Consider the following 12,538-nt stretch of genomic DNA (forward strand, 5'->3'; position numbering starts at 1 on the left):
TGTTTAGGAGACTGGTCGAGAGAGTCCCCTGGGAGGCAGCCCTAATGGGCAAAGGAGTGCAGGAAGGCTGGACATTCTTTAAGGAGGAAGTCCTAAAGGCACAAGAGCGGGCTGTCCCCAGGTGCCGAAAGACGAGCCGGCGGGGAAGAAGACCGGCCTGGCTGACTAGAGAGCTCTGGCTCGAACTCAGGAAAAAGAGGAGAGTCTATGACCTCTGGAAGAAGGGGCAGGCAACTCAGGAGGACTACAAAGGTGTAGCGAGGCTGTGCAGGGAGAAAATTAGAAGGGCCAAAGCTGAGCTAGAGCTCAATCTGGCTGCTGCCGTAAAAGACAACAAAAAACACTTCTTCAAATACATTAGCAGCAAAAGGAGAGCTCAGGAGAATCTCCAGCCCCTAGTAGACGGGGGAGGGAACACAGTGACCAAGGATGAGGAAAAGGCTGAGGTACTTAATGCCTTCTTTGCCTCACTCTTTAATAGCAGGGCCAATTGTTCTCTGGGTACCCAGCCCCCGGAGTTGGAAGATAGGGACGGGGACCAGAATGGAGCCCCCATAATCCAGGGGGAAATGGTGAGTGACCCGCTGCACCACTTAGACACTCACAAGTCTATGGGGCCTGATGGGATCCACCCGAGAGTACTGAAGGAATTGGCAGATGTGCTCACCAAGCCCCTTTCCATCATTTACCAGCAGTCCTGGCTAACTGGGGAGGTCCCTGCTGACTGGAGGTTAGCAAATGTGACGCCCATCTTCAAGAAGGGCCGGAAGGAGGACCCGGGGAACTACAGGCCTGTCAGCCTGACCTCGGTGCCGGGGAAGCTGATGGAGCAGATCATCCTGAGTGCCATCACATGGCATGTAGAGGATAACCAAGGGATCAAGCCCAGCCAGCATGGGTTCAGGAAAGGCAGGTCCTGCTTGACCAACCTGATCTCCTTCTACGACAAGGTGACCCGCCTAGTGGATGAGGGAAAGGCTGTGGATGTTGTCTATCTAGACTTCAGTAAAGCCTTTGACACGGTTTCCCACAGCATTCTCCTGGAGAAACGGGCTGCTCACGGCTTGGACGGGTGTGCTCTTCGCTGGGTAAAGAACTGGCTGGATGGCCGGGCCCAAAGAGTGGTGGTGAATGGAGTTTACTCCTGTTGGCGGCCGGTCACAAGCGGTGTTCCCCAGGGCTCTGTGTTGGGGCCAGTGCTGTTTAATATCTTTATCAATGATCTGGATGAGGGGATCGAGTGCACCCTCAGTAAGTTTGCAGACAACACCAAGTTGTGCGGGAGTGTTGATCTGCTTGAGGGGAGGAAGGCTCTGCAGAGGGACCTGGACAGGCTGGATCGATGGGCCGAGGTCAATTGTATGAGGTTCAACAAGGCCAAGTGCAAGGTCCTGCGCTTGGGCCACAGCAACCCCATGCAACGCTACAGGCTTGGGGAAGAGTGGCTGGAAAGCTGCCTGGCAGAGAAGGACCTGGGGGTGTTGGTTGACAGCCACCTGAATATGAGCCAGCAGTGTGCCCAGGTAGCCAAGAAAGCCAATGGCATCCTGGCTTGTATCAGGAATAGTGTGGCCAGCAGGAGTAGGGAAGTGATCGTGCCCCTGTACTCGGCACTGGTGAGGCCGCACCTCGAATACTGTGTTCACTTTTGGGCCCCCCACTACAAGAGGGACACTGAGGTGCTGGAGCGTGTCCAGAGAAGGGCAACGAAGCTGGTGAAGGGTCTAGAGCAGAAGTCTTATGAGGAGCGGCTGAGGGAGCTGGGGTTGTTTAGCCTGGAGAAAAGGAGGCTGAAGGGAGACCTTATTGCTCTCTACAACTACCTGAAAGGAGGTTGTAGAGCGGTGGGGGTCGGTCTCTTCTCCCAGGTAACAAGTGATAGGACAAGAGGAAATGGCCTCAAGTTGCGCCAGGGGAGGTTTAGACTGGATATTAGGAAATTTTACTTCACTGAAAGGGTTGTCAAGCATTGGAACAGGCTGCCCCGGGAAGTGGTTGAGTCGCCATCCCTGGAGGTATTTAAAGGACGTTTGGATGAGGTGCTTAGGGACATGGTGTAGTGGTGGTCTTGGTAGTGTCAGGTTTACGGTTGGACTCGATGATCTTAAAGGTCTTTTCCAACCTATACAGTTCTGTGATTCTGTGATTCTGTAAATCTACCCTCTTTCAGTTTAAAACCATTACCCCTCGTCCTATCACTACACTCCCTGATAGAGTCCCTCCCAATCTTTCCTGTAGGCCCCCTTTAAGAGCTGGAAGGTCGCTATAAGATCTCCCCAGAGCCTTTTCTTCTCTGGGCTAAACAACCCCAACTCTCTCAGCCTTTCTTCATAGGAGAGGTGTTCCAGCCCTCTGATCATTTTCGTGGCTCTCCTCTGGACCCGCTCAAGCAGGTCCATGTCCTTCTTATGCTGGGGGCCCAATCTATACTAGACTGCAAAATGCTGCTACGCTTCTAATTGGGCTTTCCCTTTCCTACCTCAAATTTTCTCCCTTTCTACCTGTGAAAAAGTTAGCATATTTGTCAGAGTCCAATACTCTCTGACCAGGTTCTTTTAGATATTCCACGCGAGGAGGGTTTAATGTTTAATGTCAAATTTACTTATTTGAAGATATTTGGTGATACATGGGATTTTGATTTAGAAGAGTGATACAGCAATATACTGAAATTACAACACAAGCATAATATAGCAATTGCAATATGCAGTTGAATCATAATACAAGTGATTCTCATTACCAGTCTCTATATGCTCACTGTCATGACACTGGGCGTCCCCAGTCACCAGGAAGGAATATGTGGGTTGAAGCCAGCTCAATCCCGTTGCTCTCTTCAAGGTTTGTTTTGTTAGTTGTCCAGTTTTTATACTTTATGTTGGGCTGAGCTGTAGTCAATCAGATTCAGTGTTATACAGGTATATGCGGAAGGTCGGTCTGATCTAAATTTTTAGATGTCAGAAGTATACTAGAGCTGGCGGAAGGCCGGGACTTACGTAAAGTTGATAATGGGGATTCAGACCGGGATGTGGAACGTCTAATCAAAAATTATTGTGCTTGGGAGTGAAACGCATCCTGGAGAAGTATGTAAGCCAAGTAAGATGTTTTGGGAACAATCTGAAGCTACTAGCAGAAGTGTGATAAGAAGCACCCTCACGTGAACTATCCTCATTATAATACTAAAAGTCACACCCCTTGAGCTGGAGACCCTGGCCCAAGCAGAGACCCCTCACCTCTGGGCATGCGTAGAATATTAAAGTAGTACTGTAGCTTTAAGAGTAAGACAAGAAAATGTAGACCAATAGAAAACTGCTTTGCGTAATTACTTATGCATATGTATAACTAGACTGTATAAATACTGCACCTGTATGAACGAGCAGTGCGCTAGCTTTGTGGAGCTACCACCTAGCACCCGGTCTTGCGCAAAACGTGAAATAAACTGATATGTCGTCTCTGCGTGCGTATTGGGTGTTGCACACCGGGTAACGAACTCCATTTGTGAGACAACAGAGCCACTTATGCGCTTCCCCCCATTCTGGTCTGTCTGGCTCAGGAAGACATTACTCCCTACTAATTATCTCAGGGAACCTGATGACTCACTGGTACAGCTGTATATCTAAAACAAAGGTTAGCCTCCAGTCCCCTTTGTGCTGAGATAAATTCAGCTTTCTTTACAATACTTGGCAGTCATCCTTTACATTCTTCCCTGAGCTCATTATTTTTTCCCTTCTCCTCTGAGCCTTCTTCCATTGTGGGGGTGTGTTGGTCAGTCACAATGTTATAAATAGCTAAGCAAATTTTAGGATCTCCTAGTTCACTCCCCTAGGTCTCTCTGTTTTCCCATGTAGCCAATGATTAATTCCACCAGAAAGAAGTTAGATCCTCCTTTCCTCTGTTCTCCATAGTCCATGAGCCAGTCCTTGAGGAAGGATTCGCTTTGCCTCTGCAGCAATGTGAAGGGTAGACTGGAGCATGCCAAATCCTATGACCTACATGCTTTTTCCCCACATTGCTCACTAACTGCAGCCTGAGTTCAAAGTGTCTACACTGGACTGGATATTTGCTGGTAGATCAAGTGCCATTTTAGCACTCCAGCCTGCTCATGTCCAGTCTGGCCACATTCATGAACAGAGCTATGGACCTATGATCGAATTTGGAAGGAACTCTGGGGCTCTGGCTGAAATGAGCTCTTTGTACGGGCCTTCAGTGTGGACAGCTTACTCTTGAAAGGAAGCCTGGACCAGTGCTTAGCTGACATTTGTACCCATACTACACCCTTCTCCACTTAAATATTCGCACAGGAGATAGTCACAGTCTGCTCCTGCAAACAGCTATGTATATAAATATATACACGTAGCTATGTATATACGTACACCCCCCCACACACAAACATTCCTTTCTTGCTTGGCAGCTAATGGCAGGTACCTGCTGATGTGATGACAGAAGTCAGCCCTACTTCACTGACCAAGAGCTCCTGTCTATTGCATTCCAGATGCAAGATTAAGATAGGGTCTTTAGTATTTTAACTATCAAAAAGGACTTACCGTCTTAATAATTTCTCTTTGAATGATAGAGTATTCACTAATCTCTCAACAGCTTGACTTCAATAGTACTGCTTCTATCCAATTTAAGGAGGAATCTGGATACTTATGTGAGAATCCCAGCTTGAAAAATGAGATGAGGGAGGGTAGTGATAAACAAGTACTGGTTAAAAACAATCTCTAAATTTTCTGTGAAGTACCAGAAATGTATGATGCTAAATTTAGAATAATTACACCAGTAAAGACACACAGCTCAGCTAAGTGTTAGAAGAAAATATATCACGCTGGATCCAACAGCCCGAGAGAGGCGAGGCTGCTGCCACTCCATGTCCCCATGTCCAACCAGTAGTGAGGCTGGAGATGTATTCCCAGCAGGCACATGCACACAGAACACACTACATATATACGTATATATGTATATACGCATATACATGGCCAGCCACACAGATCACAGACAGACACTCAGACCATTCACATGAACACGGACAGCACCAACAACCTCATCCTGCTCCCCTCTCTGTCTGAGCAGGATGGAAGTCCACTACTGAGAATATATATACACACATGTGTTGCAAATTAAGTTTAGTTAACTGAATTCTTTTAACTGTATTCTTTTGTCTGAATAGTTTTGCTTAGCATGAGTAGCTAAAGTTGCTGAAGCCTTAGGCCGCAAGCTGCGAACTTTCACCTAGAAAAGTTGAACTTATCTTGAACTGTTGCTTAGTTATGTGAAGGAAGGCCCTGAGACCAGTGCAAACTGGAAAATAAGAAGGCCACGATTGTCAGCAGAAGTTGCAACCCGTCCAGATAAGAACAGCTAATGGCCCGTCTGGAGTCAGAGAAAGAATCCAATAAGGAACAAGAAGACTCCAAACCAGAAATTGCCATTGGACCAAGAGGCGCGTGCAAGGCGCGTGAAGAGCGCGTGAAGAACAGGTGCATAGATTGTAAGGGTATAAATACCCAGGGATTTCTTTGTTCTGGGTCCCTCTCCAGAGGCACCCAGCTCGAGCTGCTCCTATTGCTGTACCACTCAATTAAATTATTTATTTTTTTTTCCTGGGATCAGACATCTGAGACTCTGCTGCGGGAAACCTAGGGCAAAGAAATTTCTTTAACATATGTACAAGGTGGATCCCTCCAGCAACTGGTCTCAGACACTCAGTCTGCCCAGTAGCTTCCCCTGGATCCCAGTCTCCCTAGTTGCTGGCACCTGGACATAAGAGCCCCTGAGGCCGCAGCCCTACTCCAGTGGCTGGTACAGGCAATTGGGTTTTTTTTGTTTTTAAATGTACAGACTTGATTATTCTATCCAGACTGAATGTAAAAAAGAAAAGCAGCCCTGCCGCTTTTGAAAAAACACAATGTGTTTTCTTTTCCTTTTTGAAAACACACAAAATATGTGTTTTCTATTTAATCTGTAAACATAGGTTGCTTTAATAAATATACATTTGGATCTAATTACTGCCCCTTCACAGTAATCCCAAAAAGGGAAATGAATGTTTTTTCTTTTAGGGAATGGATTCCTTGATGAGGCAGCTGTGCCTGTTCAGTTGGCATCTGCAGAATGCTAGAGTTTGGCAGTATTGACGAAAAGTAGCTTTCAAAATTAATAAATCGTTGTTTCTGTGGCAGAATTTTACCCTGGTCTAGACCCACTAAAAGATTTAGGGGAAACGTAGGTATTTAAGTCCAACATCGCAGTAAGAAATCCTTGCTTAGTGTCGTGGTTTAACCCCAGCCAGCAACTAAGCACCACACAGCTGCTCGCTCACTTCCCCCAAGCAGGATGGGGGAGAGAATCAGAAGGGTAAAAGTGAGAACACTCGTGGGTTGAGATAAAGACAGTTTCATAGGGAAAGCAAAAGCCACGCACGCAAGCAAAGCAAAGCAAGGAATTCATTCACTCCTTCCCCTGGGCAGGCAGGTGTTCAGCCATCTCCAGGAAAGCAGGGCTCCATCACGCGTAATGGTTACTTGGGAAGACAAAATGCCATCGCTCCGAATGTCCCCCCCTTCCTTCTCCTTCCCCCAGCTTTATATTGCTGAGCGTGACGCCATATGGTGTGGAATAGCCCTTTGGTCAGTTGGGGTCAGCTGTCCCGGCTGCGTCCCCTCCCAACTTCTTGTGCACCCCCAGCCTACTCGCTGGCGGGGTGGTGCGAGAAGCAGAAAAGGCCTTGACTCTGTGTAAGCACTGCTCAGCAGTAACCAAAACACCCCTGTGTTATATCAACACTGTTTTCAGCACAAATCCAAAACACAGCCCCATACCAGCTACTGTGAAGAAAATTAACTCTATCCCAGCCAAAACCAGCGCACTCAGTTACCGTCTAAACTCCTTGGGTATCTTCCTAGTTCATTCTAAATATACCATTCCTGAGTTTTCTGCTTTTTCTCGTGTTGCGAACAGCTTGGCACATGTCTGCTGCATAAATCTGATGAAGATGTAGAACCTCCTGGAGAAGAGAAGGCTCCGGGGAGACCTTATTGCGGCCTTTCAATATATAAACGGGGCTTATAGGAAAGATGGAGAGAGACTTTTTACCAGGGCCTGTACTGACAGTACAAGGGGCAACGGTTTAAACTGAAAGAGGGTAGATTTAGATTGGACATTAGGAAGAAATTTTTTACGATAAGGGTGGTGAGACACTGGAACAGGTTGCCCAGAGAAGTTGTGGATGCCCCATTGTCCTGGTTTTGGCTGGGACAGAGTTAATTTTCTTCCTAGTAGCTGGTATAGTGCTGTGGTTTGGATTTTAGTATGAGAATAATGTTGAGAACACGCTGATGTTTTAGTTGTTGCTAAGTAATGCTTACACTGGTCAAGGACTTTTCAGCTTCCCCTGCTCTGCCAGGTGCACAAGAAGCTGGGAGGGGGCACAGCCAAGACAGTCGATCCAAACTGGCCAAAGGGCTATTCCATACCATATGGCGTCATGCTCAGTACAGAAACTGGGGGGAGTTGGCCAGGGGGACAGTGATCGCTGCTCGGGGACTGGCTGGGCATCGGTTGGCGGGTGGTGAGCGGTTGCATCACTTGTTTTTTGTTTGGTTTTTGTTTTTTTTTTCCCTGGGTTTTGTTCCTCTCTCTCTCTCTCTCTCTCTCTCTTGTTATTTTCGTTTTCTTTACATTATTATTATTATTATTATTATTATTATTATTATTATTATCGTTATTATCGTTATTATTATCGTTATTATTTTATTTCCATTATGAAACTGTTCTTATCTCAGCCCACGAGTTTTCTTACTTGTGCTTTTCCGATTCTCTCCCCCCTCCCAGTGGGATGGGGGAGGGTGAGCGAGCGGCTGCGTGGTGCTTAGTTGCCGACTGGGGTTAAACCACGACACCCATCATTGGAAGTGTTCAATGTCAGGTTGGACCGGGCTTTGAGCAACCTGATGTAGGGAAAGATGTCCCTGCCCATGGCAGGGGGGTTGGACTAGATGATCTTTGAAGGTCCCTTCCAACCCAAACCATTCTATGATTCTGTTATTCTAATTTAGGGGTTTCCCTCCATACTTAATTTAATGAGCTCTAAGAGGGCAGAAATAAGGGGCCTTTCAGGCTCCAGTTGAGGCCATTCCATTAAAAATCATAGTGATGTCACCATGCCCTCCAAACCAATGAACAGTATTACACATGCACCTCTTTCCTCAGGTTAATAGGGTCAAAACCCCTTCATTTTTAAGACTTCCATGCCTAAAACTGTTCCAATTGCTAGACTGATAGTGTGTGGGAGTTGTTCTCCATTTCTCTTAACTATGGAAAATATTGCAAGCATCCATCATGCTACAGAAAATACAAGGGGAGCATGAGTAGCATTTGGTTACGGTAATCTAGACTTCTGGTTCCTTTTACAAGTTACAATTTTTGTATCTCTGTGTCACTGGATAAAGGAGCAATCCACGTTGAACAGGAAAACTAAACCCAGGTTCCTAATTCCTGGGCTAATGCTAATAAGCAGGAGGCTTTTACACTAAAACAAACACCTCACCCCCTGCCGTGTTACCAGTTTCACGAAAGAACAAACAAGAGTTTCATAAAGTCAGGATCTAGTTCCCTAATGTGGGGGACAACGATGATGACTTCAGATGTGCTTGACAAGAGGTAGGAAAGAGAAGTTCAATTCTTGCACTGCTTCTACAGAGAAGCTTGAGTACTTCATTCTACTCTCTCACCTCAGTAAGGAAGATGACATTTTATATTCAGTGCTTTCACCAGCTTCCCTCCCTAACGAGGTCTGTAATTCCCAAAGAAACTAGATTAAAGAAAGAAAAAAAATAAAGACAAGTCACTACTGGTATCGAGATGTCATCACCTGCTTTTAAACTGCAAGAGGGAAAGAAATTCTCTGCTGCTGTGGGCGCTCACCTCACACCATTGAGGAACGACGGCCCCCGCGCCGCTGGGTAATGGCTGCCGTTACACAACAGCACAGGCTGTGTGCCCAGCCAAGGACTGCGGGGTGTGCTGCTAAAATTAGAAGTGACAGTAGAGCTACTTATCCCCTCTTCCCGCCTCGGTGTGCAGGGTTATGGGGTGATTTGGTTCTGCAGCTGCACGGGGACGCCCCCTGGGCGGGTCCGTAACAGCCCCTTCCTCGGAGGAGCCTCATGCGAGTGGTGGTGACCGGTGCTGGTCCCGGATGGGAGTTTCCAGTCAGGCGCGACATGGTCACCCCAACGCGGGTCCTTGCGGCCGCAGCTAACCGGCGCGGCGCACGCTGGGCCTCTCTTTTTTCGGCTTGGCAGGCGTGGTGGCAGGATGGGTGAGTGTTGTAGCGGCGACCTTGGAGGGGATGGGGGAGAGGTAGAGACGGAGACGTAGCGACGACCTTGGGGGGGGGGGGGAGGAGGAGGAGGAGAGCGCGAGAGTGAGTGAGTGAGTGAGCGAGCGAGCGAGCGCGAGAGTCGTAGCGACGACCTTAGGGGGACTGGGGGGGGGGGAGGGAGGAGGAGGAGAGCGCGAGAGTCGTAGCGGCGACCTTGGAGGGGGGGGAGGAGGAGGAGAGCGCGAGAGTCGTAGCGGCGACCTTGGGGGGGGGGGGGGGGGAGGAGGAGGAGAGCGCGAGAGTCGTAGCGGCGACCTTGGGGGGGGGGGGGGAGGAGGAGGAGAGCGCGAGAGTCGTAGCGGCGATCTTGGGGGGACTGGGGGGGGGGAAGTGGTGTGTGCGTGCGCGCGCGGAGAGGCGGCCCAGAGCGCTCCTCCTCACTGTCCCGTGAGCCTCCTTCACTGGCTCTGGGCCCTCGCGACGTCCTTAGGCTTCGGTGTTAGCAGCGCCTCCGTTAGCCTTTCTTCCCTACTCCCCCTTGCTGCCTGTTGGTAGTGATACTGTCAGTCCCTGTTGTGCCCCCCCCCCACACACACACACTCACACACAGAGGCGAGGAGGTCTGCGGTCTCGCGTGCCCCGTGGCCGTTGGCCGCCGCTGGGTTGCCTCCCGAGGCCCGCAAGGGGCGGTGACGGCAGGAGCTGCTCGGTGACCTCCAGCTCTCTCTGCCGGTGTTTTCTAGGGAAGTGCCGTGGGCTCCGTACCGCTCGGAAACTCCGCAGCCACCGCCGCGATCAGAAGTGGCACGACAAACAGTATAAGAAGGCCCACTTGGGCACTGCGCTGAAGGCCAACCCCTTCGGCGGCGCTTCTCACGCCAAGGGAATTGTTCTGGAAAAAGTGTGAGTAAAGCTCCCCGGAGTGTGCCTTTACGGCCTCGTGGGCGCTGGGGGTAGTTTGCCGTGGGATGGGGACAACTTGTGCTTGTGCCGGGTTAGGGGTATGCGAGAGCATGCTCTCAGCAGTGAGCTAAGTCGTGGCACAAGCACCCGGTGCTTGTGTCTGACTCGCAGTCACCTAATGTGCAGGGTAGGATATTCTGGGTTGTAGTCCTTGGAGTCACCAGGAAAATTCCTGGTAATTTGGGACCTTTGAAAGATCCCATATGTGACTTTAAAGAAGAAACATCTCTAAGTTGTTTTTTCTAAATATGTTAGAGTTTTTCTACCTGAAGTATGACAAATTTTTATTATTTTGTAGCTTCTATGTACTAGATTGAAAACAGTTGGGTTTTTTAGGTGACAGTGCTGCAAGGTATTTGTTCTCATATACTCAAGTGTTGGTTTTGAAATTGTGTATAACTTTTAGAAGAGGAAGAATTTTACTTAACATTTAAGTTTAGTTTGGGGTGGGTGGTTTTCAGTGCGTGTGCTTTGTTTGATGCAGTCAGCAAGTATCAAAGATTCCATCTACTTGTGTTCTGGCGTTTTGTTAGTAACTTACAAGTTTTGTTAGGATACTCTCAGGACTCCAAGGTGTTTATTTTTCTTTTCCAAATTTTTAATTACTGAGTTAGTATTTGTCTCTGGAAGGCTTGCTTTCGATTTTTACTCTGTTTAGGAACTAATTAAGTCTTTGGATATTGCATAGCTCTAAGTAGATCACTAATAGTTTCTGCTTTTGAAATACGCATGTGACTTATGGTTAGTACAAAATAACATAGTGATTCATGGTATTGTAATGAATATCTGCTAATTTATCAAACAGATTTTTGCTAATATATTTTCATGCACTTCTGTTTTAGTGGAGTAGAAGCTAAGCAGCCTAACTCTGCCATCAGGAAATGTGTCAGAGTCCAGCTGATCAAGAATGGCAAAAAAATAACAGCTTTTGTTCCCAATGATGGTTGCCTGAACTTCATTGAGGTGAATAATTTTCAAGAAACAACCTATAGGAAGCTGTGTATGAAAGTAAAGAAACACATAATTGACAGAATCAGGTGATGGCTAGACAAGGGTTCATGGCATTCTGAACCCTGTATATCTTAATGCTATATCTGCAGAAGCAGATGAGAAATGCCAGAGGTGGTTTTGTACTTTTCACTTGCTAAGGTAAGCTGGTCCTCAGCAGTACTCCTGCAAGCTAAATGACACCTTGGCTTATGTTTCCCTTCTCCAAAATACTGAAGGGGATAATCCATAATTCATGTATTATCTATCAATAGACTTGAGTATTTACTGTCTTTCCACCCTTTCCTTAGAAAGTCTGTGATGTGGCTCAAATTTAATGTAAATTAGTTTAGAATTGTGTACAGGTTTAATGATTATAGCTCTGTATTTGCACTTGTCTTTGATTCTAGGAAAATGATGAAGTTCTGGTTGCTGGTTTTGGTCGGAAGGGTCATGCTGTTGGTGACATTCCTGGAGTTCGCTTCAAGGTTGTCAAAGTAGCCAATGTTTCTCTGTTGGCCTTATACAAGGGCAAGAAGGAGAGACCAAGATCATAAATTGATGTGCCAAGAATATAAATAAAATTTGTAATTGGAAAAACTCTTCTACTTGGTATGTAAGGCTTATGATGTGGGGTTTTGTTGTTGTGGTGGTGTCTTTTGGTGGTGTGTGTTTGTTTGTTTTTTTTTAATGTGCTATTGTAGTCAATCAGGAGCCGGTGGAACACGCTGATGCTTTGGCTGTTGCTAAGTGGTGTTTATACTGGTCAAGGACTTTTCAGCTTCCCCTGCTCTGCCAGGTGCACAAGAAACTGGGAGGGGGCACAGCCAGGACAGTTGATCCAAACTGGCCAAAGGGCTATTCCATACCATATGGCGTCATGCTCAGTATAGAAACTGGGGGCAGTTGGCCAGGGGGTAGCAATCGCTGCTCGGGGACTGGCTGGGCGTCGGTCGGCGGGTGGTGAGCGGTTGTATCACTGGTGGGTTTTGTTCCCCCCCCCCCCGGGTTTTGTTCCTCTCTCTCTCTCTCTTGTTGTTTTCCTTCTCATTACAATGTTGTTGTTCCAATTATTAAACTGTTCTTATCTCAACCCACGAGTTTTCTTACTTTTGCTCTTCTGATTCTCTCCCCCATCCCACCGTGGGGGGGGTGTGTGTGTGTGTGTGTGAGCGAGCGGCTGTGTGGTACTTAATTGCCGACTGGGGCTAAACCACAAGAGTCATCAGGAGTAGTCAGCATGGCTTCACCAAGGGGAAGTCATGCTTGACTAAC

At 47.5% G+C, this 12,538-nt stretch overlaps 1 protein-coding gene and 1 long non-coding RNA gene across 2 annotated transcripts; one reads left to right on the top strand and one right to left on the bottom strand.

Moving 5' to 3' along the window:
• Positions 1–2,246: 2,246 nt before the first annotated feature.
• LOC142403829 (uncharacterized) lies at positions 2,247–9,156 on the bottom strand. The gene is made up of 4 exons (XR_012773698.1): positions 8,914–9,156; positions 8,721–8,800; positions 4,539–4,658; positions 2,247–3,069 (listed from the first exon to the last, which is right to left on the bottom strand). It is a non-coding gene; the product is annotated as an uncharacterized LOC142403829 (long non-coding RNA).
• Positions 9,152–11,868, top strand: LOC142403826 (small ribosomal subunit protein uS12). The gene is made up of 4 exons (XM_075490129.1): positions 9,152–9,310; positions 10,057–10,216; positions 11,119–11,239; positions 11,674–11,868. The coding sequence occupies exons 1-4, from the start codon at positions 9,307–9,309 to the stop codon at positions 11,818–11,820; spliced, it is 432 nt and encodes a 143-aa protein (XP_075346244.1). The 5' UTR covers positions 9,152–9,306; the 3' UTR covers positions 11,821–11,868.
• The last annotated feature ends 670 nt before the right edge of the window (positions 11,869–12,538 follow it).

Source organism: Mycteria americana, unplaced genomic scaffold (assembly GCF_035582795.1).
Source record: "Mycteria americana isolate JAX WOST 10 ecotype Jacksonville Zoo and Gardens unplaced genomic scaffold, USCA_MyAme_1.0 Scaffold_44, whole genome shotgun sequence".
Lineage (NCBI taxonomy): Eukaryota > Metazoa > Chordata > Aves > Ciconiiformes > Ciconiidae > Mycteria > Mycteria americana.